Raw genomic sequence first — 16,700 nt, forward strand, 5'->3', positions numbered from 1 at the left:
CGGCGAGCTAAATTAATCACACCACGAATCTCGCCCCCCAATCCAGGGCCGGATTAAAAAGTTTTATTGGAGCTTCGAGTGTGACAGCCCGCGTCGCCCCTGCCGCCTCTGCCGGCCAACCAGAGCGCGCGCGCATTAAAGCGGCGCACCGCCATTGGCCGCGGCTCCTTAAGCCACGCCCCGACCCACCGCCCGCGCCAGGGCTGTCATACGCCACGTCAGTTGACCGAGGCGCGTCGACTCGTCAGCCGTATCCTGTGTTACCGAGTGATAAACATACCGGTGGAACGTTCCGATTTATTCTGTGACTGTTGTGTGATGGATCTGTGAACTGAATGATGGAGGAGGAGTCGATGTCTGGACACAGCTGTTCCGAGGACGATATCAGTGTTGGGCGGCCGTCGCCGGCGCCGTCGCGGTCGCCGTCGCCCCACGACTACTTCAGGCCGCTGAAGCGGTTGAAGATGGCCTCGGAGCCGGCGGAGGAGCGTCGGGGCGAAGGCGTGAAGAGTTTTTCTATTCTGGACATTTTATCGCACAGCCCGCGCACTCCGCCTCGTATCGTTCGGCCGTGGGACGCGTCGGGTTTTGAGAGACTGCAGCGGTTGCAGAGATTAGCTGGTGCAGCGTTGTTGGACGGTGAGAGATGGCGGCTGGCGGCTTTGGGGCTGTTGAGGCCGAGAGATATGGCGCCCACGGAGTGTTGCGACTCGGCCTCCGAACGCTCATCGTCAGCTTCGGACTGCTGCTCGGAGCCCCGGCGAGCGCCGCAACAGGGCTCTAATGCGCCCCACACCCCCCTGGATGCTCTGTTCCACATGACGAGCAAAACCTTCGAGGCGAATAATCCTGACAACGGAGGTAAGTTTTTAACCATTAATTTAACCCTTCGCCTGCCCGCGGGGATGTTGTTGATTGTTTCATAAGCACTTCGGTAAATTAACAGTCATCGCGGTTTTAAACAAATGACTCTAATAACCTTAGTTTTGATCGATTGTGTTTGTTGATTACACGGTTCGTTTATCAATAAACTTATTGNCGACTAGGTATTGGTAACTAATTGGAATTAAATAAAAAGGCAAACTTAAAAATACCGTTAAAGCTCAACTTAAAAAAAAACCGTTTACCCTTCATCCGCTAAAAACAAGTTGAAGTTTATTATGCAGAAATTACGCATGTTTATGCTAAGTATTAATTTTTTTATTTAAAAAAAGGATAAATTTTATAGTCTAGTTACCTGATTTTTCATGCTTCCGTACTTAGGATAAATATATCCTAATAAGCCATGCATTTTTTCTTATATTTTTTTAAATAATAAAATGAAACTAGTTGGAAAATTTTATTAATTTCATGTCCCTTAGTTTTACATGAATATTTTATAAAGGATGTATGTACCTACCTAATTTATTTATGGTACGCTCATATTTACCGCTTTAAACAAAAAAAATTATACTGTATCTGAAACGAATCTTATCATTTTGTCAGTAGTGGTAAGAAAGCCAGTAGCTATAACTTGGAAAGTATGTGTTATACGTCGACACTGGTGACAGACAATTGGGATTATTTTTCCCATTTATCCTCAGTGGTGACAAACGGGAATATACGACCTAATCTTCACTTATTTTAATTGGAAAAAGGTAATTTTACGTTCAGTGTAACATATTTATTACTAATGCAAATCTTATTTTCATACACGTAAGGTATATTTTTGGGTCAAGGCTAGGTCTGAGTGTTTTGTGTATGAATTTAAGTGTCCTGAAAAGGGTTAACATACGAGTAGAGTATACTAATAAATAATTTAAAGGTGTAGCTATAATAACTGGGCTATAATAATATAGTACATATTTAATTGTTTAAGTAGTTACTGCCAATTAATTTGAGTTATTAAAAGGTCTTTCTACAATATAAAGAACCAACAAGCTAAATATTTGTTACATATTGAAAAAAATCTTATAAGATTAAAATCTTTTAATAATGTAATGTATTATTAAGAATGGCTGACTGCACTTGCAAAAAAAACATTAATTACTTACGACATTGGGTTGTAATTAAATAGTTGTAATTATTAAAAAAAAAACGATAAAAGGCGACTGGTATCTGAAAATTGTTTTGTAATAATTTATTACAATTTGATGCCCATTACCACGTATCAATTCTAATGTACCTAATAAAAAATGTGTTCAATTAATTAAGGTATATAATTCTTTTTTCGGGTTCCGTAGTCCTGACAAGGAAAGTTTATTAATTTCTAAGGTATAATATTATTTTTATCCAGACATTGATTTTCCAATTAATAAATCAATTGTTTTCTTTGGAACTCTATCAGTCCCGCATAGATACATAAAACAATAAATAATATAACAACAATAATAATGCAACAATATCTAATATTGAAAAAAAAAAAACATAGATACATGAAACAATAATATAACAATAATATTGAAAAAACACACTATTCCCATTTTCCCCTTTTTTATACAATAGCCTTATCAAAGAAATTATATTACGACTTCTTGAAAAAAAAATGAAGTACATTTCGTCTAGCCTCTATGTCGTCGTAGGTAGACAAAGGGTTAACAAGTAGGCAAAGGAAAACATGTACGAGTAGTTTTAATTTTATTGGAAAATAGAATCAATTCTAACTACATATAAACACCGTGGCTTGGCTTAATTTGTCGTCGTCTTTAAATTGTAACTGCCCCGAAAAGTTAATATGGCCGTTCGTTCGTTCGATTTAGCCAAATGACACCATTTAGCCAATCCACTGCTGGACAAAGGCCTCCTCCAAGGTTTTACACAATGCACGGTCCTGCGCTGCCCGCATCCAGGCTCTTCTTGCGACCGGGGCACATAGCTCGTAGAGACGATGGCCGTTGGGGCAGAAAAGTTCTCGAGTGGCGACCACGGGCTGGAAGACGTAGCGTGGGCAGTCCTCCTACAAGGTGGACCGACGATCTGGTACAGGTCGTGGGAATATGGACTTGGACCTTTCTTTATTTTATGAACATTCTCTTGGCAAGAACAATAAAAACAAAAAATAATTAGAGAAATCGGCCAAGTCGTACACGCGTGATGTCGTGACCAGGGAAAATAGGGATCATTACCCAACTGCGCCAGAAGGAGGGTTATGTTTTTACATGTGTACAGATACATCTGGATTTCCGTGATAGGTCTGATACGATATAAATAGGTAGTTAATATGTTTGTTCGGCGAATTGATTGCACTAATTAGACGGCATTCGTTAATGGCTCGTGCCTGATTAATTAGTGGCGACAGAGACCACTGACAGACATATTACGTTGGCCACTATGATGTATACAGTGCGTTTGGGATAGGCGTAGCGATAATTTCAGGCGATGTTGTGAATGTTGTGATGTCAATTTTATCGACAAAAATATGTGGGCCCACCCCCCTCCTCTTGGAATGGGGGGGCTTAGTTTATTAAGTGACTCTACATTAAAATTGTTTGTATTTTTATGTGCCCGTCTTACAGATAAATAAAAATTTGCAATTATAAGCCAATAATATGTGTCATTAAAAAACCACAAAAATTAAAAAAAATGACCAAAAGTCTTAAAAAAAATAGTGAATTTTAGTTTTAATCAAAAAATTCAGTTTTGACGGGCACATTTTTGGGGGCATTTTTGTGGATAAAATTGATATAATAACATCGCCTTAAATTATCGCTAGCCCTATCCCAAACACACTGTTATGTGGTTTAATTACTACCGTTTTTTAAAGTCACAAATGTACCTAACGTCGCCTATTCTTTTACATAGTAGAGATTATACTGGGCTGTACTTAAAAAATAAAGTTTTATCAAAGAAAGAAGAATGAGAAATACAGCGGATTTGAGCATTTTTTAATCTTTATTTTTGCAAGAATTTAAATTATTGAAGCGCTTTAAGTAAACCTCTGAATTTACAAGAAACCATAAAGCCACTAGTTAAAAAGAAGTTCCTTTAACATCTGGAATATTAAAAAAAACTTACATGACATCCTAGTTATGAAATGTAAAGTAACGTAGATTTTTCTTTGCTATAAAAGTAGGTAGGGTAAACCAGAGAGTGATTGCCCACTGGTAGTAATTGCCCGCTTTAAGAATAATATTGTCAGGTGCTGACTTTGAACCACTCTAGTTGGATTTGAATTTACTAAGTAGATGGCTCCGAGATCAATGTACAGTAGATTTAAAATTTACAATAGGAAACACTAAAAAAAAACAGTTATGGCGGATTTTGTCAAGACGGGTGAAAATGTTACTCAAACAGGTAAAGACTTTAACAATTTTACTAAGGAATTACTTGCTTAGAGGTTAATTTTTTTTTGCAAGTTATTTAANTACTTATTGCTAACTAATTGGAATTAAATCAAAACGCAAACTTGAAAATACAGTTATAGCTCAACTTATAAAAAAACCCTTCATCCGCTAAAAACCAGTTGAAGTTTATTATGCAGAAATTACGCATGTTTATGCTTAGTACCTACTAATTTCTTTATTTAAAAAAAGGATAAATTTTATAGTTTAGTTACCTGATTTTTCATGTACTTAGGATATATTTTATTAGCGATGCATTTTTCCTTATAATTTTTTAAATAATAAAATGAAACTAGTTAGAAAATTTTATTAATTTCATGTCCCTTAGTTTTACATGAGAATATTTTATAAAGGATGTTACCTAATTTATTTATGGTACGCTCATATTTACCGCTTTAAACATAAAAAAAAATATACTGTATCTGAAACGAATCTTATCATTTGTCAGTAGTGGTAAGAAAGCCAGTAGCTATAACTTGGAAAGTATGTGTTATACGTCGACACTGGTGACAGACAATTGGGATTATTTTTCCCATTTATCCTCAGTGGTGACAACCGGGAATATACGACCTAATCTTCACATAATGTAATTGGAAAAAGGTAACTTTACGTTCAGTGTAACATTTTTATTACTAATGCAAATCATATTTTTATACACGTAGGTATAATTATTTCTGGGTTTATTTCTGGCTAGGTCTGAGTGTTTTGTGTATGAATATAAGTGTCCTGTAAAGGGTTAACATACAAGTAGATACTAATAAATAATTTAAAGGTGAAGCTATAATAACTGGGCTAAAATAATATAGTACATATTGAATTGTTTAAGTAGTTACTGCCAATTAATTTGAGTTATTAAAAGGTCTTTCTACAATATAAAGAACTAACAATCTAAATATTTGTTACATATTGAAAAAAATCTTATAAGATTAAAATCTTTTAATAATGTAATGTATTATTAAGAATGGCTGACTGCACTTGCAAAAAAATCATTAATTACTTACGACATTGGGTTGTAATTATTTAAAAAAACGGTAAAAGGCGACTGGTGTCTGAAAATTGTTTTGTAATAATTTATTACAATTTACCACGTATCAATTCTAATGCAGCTAATAAAAAATGTGTTCAATTAATATTAAGGTATATAATTCTTTTTTCGGGTTCCGTAGTCCTGACAAGGAAAGTTCATTAATTTCTAAGGTATAATATTATTTTTATCCAGAAATTGTTTTTTCAATTAATAAATCAATTGTCTTCTTTGGAACTTAAGTTCCGCATAGATTGATACATAAAACAATATTTTACTAAAAAAAGAAATACTATTCCCATTTTCCCCTTTTTTTATAAGTATTAGCCCCAAGAAAAACATAATATCTTTGAAAACTGAAATTAAAATTAACTAATAGATCAAACATTTCATCTGGTCGTAGTTAGACAAAGGGTTAACAAGTAGGCAAAGGAAAACATGTACGAGTAGTCTTATAATTTTATTGGAAAATAGAACCAATTCTAACTACATAAAACACTGTGGCTTGGCTTGATTTGCCGTCGTCTTTACATTGTAAATAATATAATTAATTAATCTAGCTGTCCTGACACACAGACGTTGTCTTTTCTAAAGAAAAGGTAATATCTATGGCCGTTCGTTCGTTCGATTCAGCCAACCTCCTCCAAGGTTTTCCTCAGTGCACGGTCCTGCACTGCCCGCATCCAGGGTCTTCCCGCGAGGCCGCGACCGGCACATAGCTCGTAGAGACGATGGCCGTTGAGGCAGAAAAGTTCTCGAGCGGCGACCACGTGCTGGAAGACGTATCGTGGGCAGGCCTCCTACTAGGTGGACCGACGATCTGGTAAAGGTCGCGGGAATATGGACGTTATGTTAACTCAATTTCTTATAATTTTCCGCGCATCTTTCTTAATTTTATGAACATTCTCGTGGCAAGAACAATGAAAACAAAAAATAATTAGGGAAATCGGTCAAGTCGTTAACGCGTGATGCCGTCCAGGGAAAATAGGGATCATTACCCAACTGCGCCAGAAGGAGGGTTATGTTTTATAGATGTGTACAGATACATTTGGATTTCCGTGATAGGTATGTTACGATATAAATAGGTAGTTAATATGTTTGTTCGGCGAATTGATTGCACTAATTAGACGGCATTCGTTAATGGCTCGTGCCTGATTAATTAGTGGCGACACACACCACACACAACAGACATATAACGTTGGGCACTATGATGTATACAGTGTGTTTGGGATATGGCTAGCGATATTTTAAGGCGATGTTGTGATGTCAATTTTATCGACAAAAATGCCCCCATATATATGCAATGGAGTCACTTAAAAAATTAAGCCTTGGAATGGGGGGGGGGGGCTTAATTTGTTAAGTAACTCTACATAAAAATTGTTTTTATTTTTATGTGCCTGTCTTACAGATAAATAAAAAATTGCATTTGTAAGCCAATAATATGTGTCATAAAAAACACAAAAATGAAAAATAATGACCAAAAACTTAAAAAAAATAGTGAATTTTAGTTTTTGTCAAAAAATTCAGTTTTGACGGGCACGTTTTTGGGGGAATTTTTGTGGATAAAATTGACATAATAACATCGCCTTAAATTATCGCTAGCCCTAACCTAAACACACTGTATGTGTTATAGATGTAGTTTAATTTACTACCGTTTGTTTGAGTCACACGTAACGTCGCCTATTCTTCTACACATAGAGATTATACTGGGCTCTACTTAAAAAATAAAGTTTTAATCAAAGAAAGAAGAATGAGAAATACAGCGGATTTGAGGATTTTTTAATCTTTATTTTTGCAAGAATTTAAATTATTGAAGCGCTTTAAGTAAACCTCTGAATTTACAAGAAACCATAAAGCCACTAGTTAAAAAGAAGTTCCTTTAACATCTGGAATATTAAAAAAAACTTACATGACATCCTAGTTATGAAATGTAAAGTAACGTAGATTTTTCTTTGCTATAAAAGTAGGTACTTAGTGCTTACATTAGTTGAAAAAAAAATCGTATCCACACATTAAAAATGATACGAAAACATCAAAAATACAATCAACTCCACAAAATAACGTTCTTATCTTTGTTAGAAATCTCAAAAACTGTCGCAATCGCTACTAATCCGAGTGTCCACTGCGAACCCCACGGCTAATATTCATAATGATGAAGATGTTCGCCCAAATAGACGGTTGGCCATTGATTACAGAGCGGCGTTCGAAAATTGAATGATTCCCGAATGGCGGCACCGCGGGCTGTCATTATGCCGAAGTTTTATTTTTTTCTGTTGTCATTGCTTTGGCCAGTACAAATTTAACATGTTTTAAGTGCTTATTACGATGATTATCAATTAAATTTTAATACTTAGAGTACACAGCGGTGTCTTCATCATTTAAAACAACAGGGGGGAGGCATTGACGTGAAATAAAACGTTGATTGAGTTTGTTATCATTAGTTAACATTTAAGTTGATTAAGATAACGTTAAATAAAAAAGGTTTAAAAGTAAGAAGTTTTGATTAAAGTTTTTATTTTATTCATATTGATTCATTTGTGATTGTTATTCATCATCAACATGACCACAGTATACTTATAAAATGTGAGAAACATAAAAAAGGATCCATTAAAACATAATGAACTGCATTTAGCAATATTAACCACTCAATAAAAATAACAAATCAATGAGCTTCTAAAGACCACAAAAGTTACACGCAGTCATTCAACGGGACCCTTTTCAAGGGCCTTAAAAGAATTTAATTGACTCTATGAGCGCAATTTACACGGACATTGCAAAAAACCCATTGTTGCTGGCACAAAAGAAGACATCAAGCGATTAACAATAGCTGTCAGGATGACGTTAGAAAAGGCGGGATTGTCTATGCTCCATATGCTACGAGATTAACACGTAACGCCAACAGTCATTTGTCATTGGCACCTCTGTGCTTGATTGAGGAAGTCATTCTGGTTTCTGAACGGAAATATAATTTTTTCAACATCCCCGGAGGCTCGGCGGGAGATTAGTTTACATTATTGTTGGTTCTATATCATTATTACTAGTGCATTAAACGTGTGTTTCTATCACGGATGTGACGATCGTGAGGATATGAACTGGCCATTTCTGCGTTTTCTGTTGTAAGCGCCGGTTCAAGTGTACTTAGCTCGGGTGATTATTGTAAATGGATTGTTAACGACTTATGTTGCCTACAATAGATTTGTAGTAACGACAACATAGAAGTAACGCACAAAGTGAAATTTTATCATTTTAACGTTCAAGTTAATGTGTCAACTAAAAATAACGTTACAACATCACATTATAATTCCATAATTTCCTTAAATAACAGTTTAATTAAGATGAAAAATATAAAGACATTAGCTTTTGCCTGCGGTTTTGGCCACGTGAAATTTAGTCTCTCACAGAAAAACTATATCGCGCTCGTCATTGTTTCATTAACCGGGAGAGAGAGAATCATTAAAATCAAGTAGGGATTTTAAGCAAGTCCCAGACTTTTTTGTAGATTTTCTGTATCTAGAGTAAATTTTATTTCAAAACTGTAATTCCTATGTGCATAAAGCCAATTACTTTCTATGCACTATGGTCCGATAGAGCTCTATTAGTTGCTATGATGCTCTATGATTTTCTACTAGCTATACAAGGTCATTTGCAATAGCAAACGTGCACAACCCAACCTCTGTATGTCGCACGGCCATTTGATTTGTACTAAATATGACATTCGTGTGATTATGCGATGCAATCTTCGTAACGACCAGTACAACGGCACATACTATATTTTGCTGCAAAATAGCTCTTAAATACAACTACATAAGGTCCAGTGTTTACCTTGATGTAATCGGTACATTAACTACACTCGCGTTTGAATAACATAAATGTAATGAATAAATACATTATTGCATTGTGCTCATTCGTAATTATTTATGTTTCTCGAAATTAGCACTAAGTTTCCAGAACCCATTATTTAGGCATTTGCTAACTCTTATTACCTACATATCATATAAAAATGTATACATAAGTGGCCATTTGATATAGTTCTGCCCACGTCATTAATTTGTGATTATTATTATTCTGATGAGTTTAAAGAAAACTCATCGCAATTGACATAATTACTTATAATGTTGCTTTGAATACAAAAAAAAAATTATGAGCTTTTTTAAGACGTATCACTACGATCCCCAAAAATGATAGACTGACATCGTTTAAATTATGCTCAATATATTCAGTATAATTAATTGACTTTAATCGGTCTTCTAAATCACTATTATTTCTAAAAATACCCGACCTAATAACCTTGGACGGGACCCAAGAACAATAAACTAATCATCATTAACTGAGATGTTATTATAAAGTCCTTTGAATTCGAATTCGAATTTCGAACAAAGCCCACAGAGGCGGTGACCATAGAGTATAGAGCAGACGGGTGTAGAATTATTATATTTTATTGCCCGCAAATGGCAGCTATAGAACCTCCTGTGGGGTCCGCAAAGGTGTCAGTGCTGGCACGTTTACATTACCCCTATTAAAAAAAAGGAATAAAAAACTCGACAAAAAGGCGGCATTATAGGCTCATTTAGCTGCGCTTTTGCTCAATAATTTGAGTTTCAGAGCGAAATCGCTGACTAATTGAATGTGAAAAGGTTTATTAAATTGGAAGCCAATGGGGGTGCTGCCGTTGAGATTAATTCTAAATTAATTGATGAAGTAAATCTTTTATAGATACGGTTTAAGACTAGGCATTATACCCTGATATCTTTGTGCAGTATCTACTAAGTATTTAAAAGTCAAAATATACTAACCACAGATTAGAGAGTATGCTAACCATGAAGGAGCCCTGCACAATACAATTTATCTACGACATTGTTTATGTAATTAACAAAACCTTTTGATTCGATATAATTTTACACCTTACTTTCTGTCATGTCACAAGAACGTAAAATTACCATAATATCCAAAAACTGGCCCCACAGAGTTCGCCTAATTTTTTGAGCGCAAGGTGCATAGCTCTGTCCCCCTCTTGCTCATTGTGTCAGAGCGAGGCAGGTGTTGTGACTTTAGTTAATTTAATTATAACATCCCCGTACCTCCATCGAGCTATCTCTTGTCCATCTGTGGTATAAAGGATGTAAAATGACTTTGGATATTTGATCAATAATAGTGCGCGCTTATTGAGTTTTGTCGTTATTATTAGAGTTTTGTCGAAGAATAATGTTCCCAAGTCACATAACACAAGCCGTATTTTCTCACGTTTCCACTCACAGTAATTGTCGATAACTACAACATAAATCAAAATTATAAGAAACTATTATTTATTACAATTAATAGGGGAATAAACCTAGATAGTGTTACCTTCGCCAACTTAACAGTGAACTGTTCCAGCAGATATTTTTTATGTTTTATTTTATTGTAGGTTGTAAAATAATGGATAATTTTTAGAAGGTAAACCTTTAGATTTTGCTATATTTCACAAGATTCAGAAACTAATGACCGTTCTAACGATTCAGAATGATTAACAGTTAAAGCGGCCGGTAATTGAGTTGTGTAGTAACCTAATGAACTTAATTGAAATACTCTCAAAAACAGGCTGCAATAAATCCAGCTTCCAAATATAGGTAACCATGATTTTATCATAAATCACTTAGTTTATGTCGAATAGTAATTTACTCGCAATTTTCAGTCAATATACAAAATGATGTCTTAATATTTTTATTGGTAGTTTGACTAGGTAATTTATTGACAAATCAACTTGTAATAGACTTATAGTGCTTAAGGCTCCAAAATTATATTTAACAGCCAAGTCTATTGGTAAGGAAGAAATTCATTGTAATATAATTATATAAGTCATAATTTATTTGTAAGTATGTGTTTGCCATTTTTTTTGTGTAAATAAAAAAATGGTACACATAATTCTGAAGAGTCTTACTGAACTCAAAATCATTATAAATATTTATAACGCTGCACTGTAAGTTTCCTAAATAAAAAATATTAATAAGTTACTATGAAAAAACAATGTCTTAAGTAAAAATATAGCTACTTACACAAAATAAACTCCCTAAGTAAAATTCAACAGCTCGCACCCTAATCCATCGAACATCGTGCACCAAATCGGCAGCGGGTCATAATATAATAAGGCAACGTTTCGGACACCCCGAGTGTTGAATTATAGGGTGGTTTTTGTAAATAAACGCGGTGCCTTTGAGTTTTTTGGAACTAATGATTGCCCGAAAAGCTATGACTAAAGCTTCAAACTTGGTAGAGAATGGGTTGAAATGATAGACTATGGAAGTTTTGTGCAATTTGGTGGTTTTAGGAATTTAGTCGTGCATAGCATAATAATAGAAGTTACGTTTAAATGCAGTATATCGAGGTATTATAAAAAATATCTATTGTTACTTACTTTCTACTCTATAACTAGCTACTCTTGCTTAAATGTAACAAATACTCGTATAGCCTAGTTTGGTATTCATACCTACTATGTACTAATAGGTGACAGACAACGTTGTTACCATTAATAAATTGCATTTCTCGAAATACAAGGATCTTTGTTTGATACAAATATTTTCAACAACTGACAAACATAAAAGATAAATCTTTATTAAAGTTTATTTCAGTTTCAATTATATTGCACTTTAATGCAATTTTTACTCTCAGTGCCTTAAATACGACTATTTTACTTAATGCAATAAAACAAGGTAGAGTTAGTATACATAATATTTTAAAATAACCGACGCATACATTACAATGTTACACATGGCTTATTCAAAAGCAGAAGGAGCCCCCACATTTTACCCCCAGATATTGATTTAGATAAGTTAATCGATTATAGAATCGATTGATTTTTTATTCGATTCAAGGCTGCACAAAATAATATGAGGGCCCCACTTTTGGGGCAGGTGACTGTATTTTTTGATTGGTTGTTTTTAAAAATGGCGTACGTTTTTTTTTGTGGGCGTGGCCGAATTAAGGTTCATTAGTGAGATAATAATCTCTGTAGGTTTTAATGGGTGTGAGATGGCACGTAATAGGCAACTTTTGGCTGCAATTGATGGAAAAATACAGGTTTTGTATAACATTGATTCCAGTAACATTGAAGCTTTTAAATGTGTATTTCTTTTTGTCAGAATCACGCTTTTCCTCCGTGTTTTTTGATATAAAGGAGCATGAAAGTAGTAAATCCGTAGTATTTTTTGCGTAAAAGTGCCAAAAATCTATTCATTTTGACAAGTTTTCGTGTTTGTTACTGATCCCAATCTATTCACCATAACCACCAAAATTCAGCAGTGTAAGTAAAAACAGAAAACCCTAAGAGACTAACAAACACAGCTAGAGTTACTAAGGCTTTTTATCATTTGTGTAAGATCATATCACATTTACTACGTCATAATATTATTTTAGATTCTTTGATTGTAACTTGCTATGATTTTTCAAATATTGGTGTTAACATTTTTCAGATTATATTGTTATCTTAAAAATACATCTCAGGTAAGTATTAAATGAAAAATGTATAACATTTTACACTATTCATGAAGTAAGTCTGCTCTACATTATTGCATTTAGTCTCAGATAGACGTCCGGCTACTATTTATAGCTTTATTAACATCCTTACATATTCCACACAAATTACAAGTAATTAAATTCTTTATTGCCGTCATTAAGAGCTGCTTAAGGAAAATTTACATTCTGAATTGTCTCGAATTACTGTAGCTCATTACTATGGCGCAAGAAAAATGTTATATGTACCAAAAATACATATAATAGCATAACATACAGTGTTTCCATACGTATATACTTTAGTGAATAATAGCAATTTCTAAAAAAAACTCATAATTTTGATATTATTACATCCTGTCCGTTTTTAAATGCTTAGATCAGCTCTATACTTAGTTATCATAACTATTACGATTTATTATGAAATAACCTGTCTGTTTGTATGCTACGTGTAAACTTTTTTTAAAATTTTAGTTGATGGATTTGCTTGATTAAAAATGTCTACCTTTTTTTACTACGAGTGTAAGAACATATGCAGTTGACTTTCGAGATGAAAGTTTGCATGAAAATTCGTATTTAATTTTTATTTTTAGTCAAAAATAAGTAGGTACCTATGTTTCAGCAATAAATGTACCTAGTGTCGTGAACCCAATAACCAAGCAAACCTGAACCGCATAGCTAGTCTTCTCAATCTCAAGATCCGCGTACCCAACCGCGAAGCATGAAAGCAATTAGTACAGAAATAGTGCTGTAGGTATTTTCAAATGATTTACACTAACGTCTTCCGCCGTACCCACTCGCGCGAAAGATAAAATACCCAGATTATCATATTTACTCATAAACAGACAGACAGACGAGAGCTGGAAGTCGTTTATATAGATGAATTCACTAACGACCGTTTGGTAGGAAAAATAAATAAATAAAATAACCATTTTTCATGCCTATAATGATCTATTAGGCTCGCTAAGTACTTTTTATTTATTTAGAATTTCTATTATTATTCAATGTTAGTCTTAATTGAGATATCTGACAGTACACTTTTAAAAACAGTGTTCAGTGTGCTTACCATGAGTTTACGTTAGGTGTGCTCGCTAGCGAGTACCTACGTCAAAAAAATTCTATTAAGATTTTATTTCTTGAAAATAACCGCTAGCGGTTATTGTTAAGGGGCGCTGCACAATATTATATTATACATTTTATATCATTTTTTTACGCAGTCGCTAGCGAGCACAACGTAAACTCATGGTAAGCACACAGTCTTCCTTTCATGATCACGAATGTCAGACATCGAAATTGGCTCTTAAGTCTGATACAAACTTGTCCTTGTTAATTGCAGCCCACACAATGAATTCATTGCAATTATTTTTTTATTGAATTCATCGAATAGGTTTTAATGACTGAAGGACAACCCTAGTGAAGGACTTTATGAATCGCCGGTCGGAGCTTAAAATGTCATCCGTAGTACGGAATCACGCATATTTTGAGTTGTTTCACGCCAACATTTTTCAGTTAGTGTCAATCATTTTTTTCATTTATTTAGGTAGTCATTTAATCTGTAACTGTAGGCAAAACAATTATTTTCTTTCATCTAAAGAATTTAAAAGGAAAATGACGCGTAAAGGCCAGGTAATACTAATTAAACGCAACGAATATCAGGCATTTATTAAAACCTGAAAACGGAACGTTCCATGAATATTTAAGAAAAAGTTCAATCGTTACGGCCTTGTACTATAAATACATATTTTAAAATCATCTTTATTCCCTTCAAAATCGTGACTCATGTTAAAAACGAAACGTTGAAACCGCAATTTTAATTTATCTCGAGAAATACCACATTTCAGTTATTCGGAATAATTCCACAGATAATTATAAACTCTTATATTGATTTCACAAAGCACTATTCACTTTAGCACTCAAAATCGATTCTTGAAGACCGATTCATCGAATAATTATTCGATTGTGGCCAACTGCTTTCGAGTATTTACTCGTAAGTCACGAGAATATTATTTAAAATAACAATTGTTGAGGCTGAAAAGGTTTCATGCATGTGTTCGATTGAATTTTTCTTTAAATTGAGCAGGTAAGTGTTTATGCCTCTTTGTATACGTTTTTACATAAGAAATAATACATAAATAAGTGGGTTACTGAACAATAACGGTAATACACACCCTACGTTTCTTTGACTGATTATTTAGTGACAGAGAATATTGAAATGTACCTACGAGTATGTACTCGTATGTATTATTCTTCTTTTTCAAAGAACTTTTTGAGTATTGAATAAATCGACGAAGTAAATATGTAGAGACAAATACTTACCAAGAGTAGGTATTGTTCTATATTCTTTTCTTTTTTTACTACCTATACTTGGCCGACAAAGTGACTTGGCCCACTTTGTCGGAGTATTCCCACCTCTCGTTCCCACCACTGCAACTCCTGTGTAGCCAGGATCTACAGCTTGACCGCCATAAAAACCCAACCAATGAAAAAGTGGGCCAAGTCTCTGAAAAACTTAGTTCATTTGCCTACAGAAATCACGTAATAATTGAAACTATGTTAACACTTGCAAAACTAATTTCTCACAGCGATAACCCGCGATAAGTGAACACACTGCAACGTACTTAATTGAATTATGTTTACATTTCAAAGTACACTGTGTACTATTTGTCACAGTGCTTAGACTCGGTCCGGGTGGGCTGATTGGTCAGTGTATTTGAAAACAATGGTGGAAAGAACTGATTAGTATGGTATAAGTTGACATAAAAAATTGAATGTTTATGTTATAGGAAAGGTAGAGCTATGAGTCGACTGTAAATTGAAAAGTTACTATTNTAACCATTCAATGATTAGGTAAAAATGAACCACTTCTAACTGTGGTGTATTCTAACTTGTTAAAAAGTTCTCGAGTGGCGACCACGGGCTGGAAGACGTAGCGTGGGCCTACTAGGTGGACCGACGATCTGGTGAAGGTCGCGGGAAGAGCCTGGATGCGGGCAGCGCAGGACCGTTCATTATGGAAAACCTTGGAGGAGGCCTTTGTCCAGCAGTGGACGTCATTCGGCTGAAACGAACGAACGAACGAAAACATTATGTTTATAAAGATATTGATACTTCGCCGTCGCATTAAATAATACCAAGATATGAAAGTGATCTTGTCTCAATTTACTAAAGCAAATACTTTTTTAAAGTGTAACTTTCACGTGTAAACTAAATGGAATCTGAAACGAATTTAATTTTCATCCGTTTTAATGATGATTGAATTTGATTTGATGCTGTAGTAATTTTTACTCTCACGTTAGCACTTGAAGTCATTATTTGATTATCGTTAGTTGGTAAAACATACAATATAATTACAGATACTATTATACCAATGTTAATGAAATATTTTGTTAAACATTTTATTGCTAAACTTAAAACTTTTACTGCATTTATGAGGTCATGCGAATAAGGATTAGTTTCAGACAAAATCATTACCCACTTTTAAAAACCGTTTAAATGTTACAAAAAGCTTACTGAAGCACAAGTCATTTCTAGGACCGACATAGAGTTTAACTGTGTATTGTAAACAGCTTTCAATTTAGCTACAATAAGCTTAAAGTTTCAGAACTTTTCATATAATTTAGAATTTTTCGTAGCACATGAATTTCAGGTTAAGTAAGTATAATTTTCTATAAAGTGAGACAATAAAAGACATTTCATGGCTGCTCTTATCTGCTTAACAAAGAACCTATGAATACTTTTTAAAAAGACGAATTTCCTTTTGAAAATCTTTTTAAAGTCATGTGGCATATTAAAATTAAAACATCTGACGATCAAAGCCATCAATCAAGCCCAAATGGCAATACCAGATTTTGTATGGAAGGTGGCGTCTTTTTTTT

At 34.3% G+C, this 16,700-nt stretch overlaps 1 protein-coding gene across 1 annotated transcript in view; it reads left to right on the forward strand.

Annotated features, from left to right (window-relative positions):
• Window positions 1-236: 236 nt before the first annotated feature.
• The window catches only part of LOC114356066 (homeobox protein BarH-like 1b), a 96,884-nt gene continuing 80,420 nt past the window's right edge, over window positions 237-16,700 (forward strand). The window contains exon 1 of the mRNA XM_028309156.1: window positions 237-861. Coding sequence (XP_028164957.1) covers window positions 336-861 — 526 coding nt within the window. The 5' untranslated portion in view covers window positions 237-335. The remainder of the gene's footprint in view (window positions 862-16,700) is intronic.

The sequence above is a fragment of the Ostrinia furnacalis genome, unplaced genomic scaffold, assembly GCF_004193835.3.
Source record: "Ostrinia furnacalis isolate ACB-3 unplaced genomic scaffold, ASM419383v2 OfSCF2617, whole genome shotgun sequence".
Classification (NCBI taxonomy): Eukaryota; Metazoa; Arthropoda; class Insecta; order Lepidoptera; family Crambidae; genus Ostrinia; species Ostrinia furnacalis.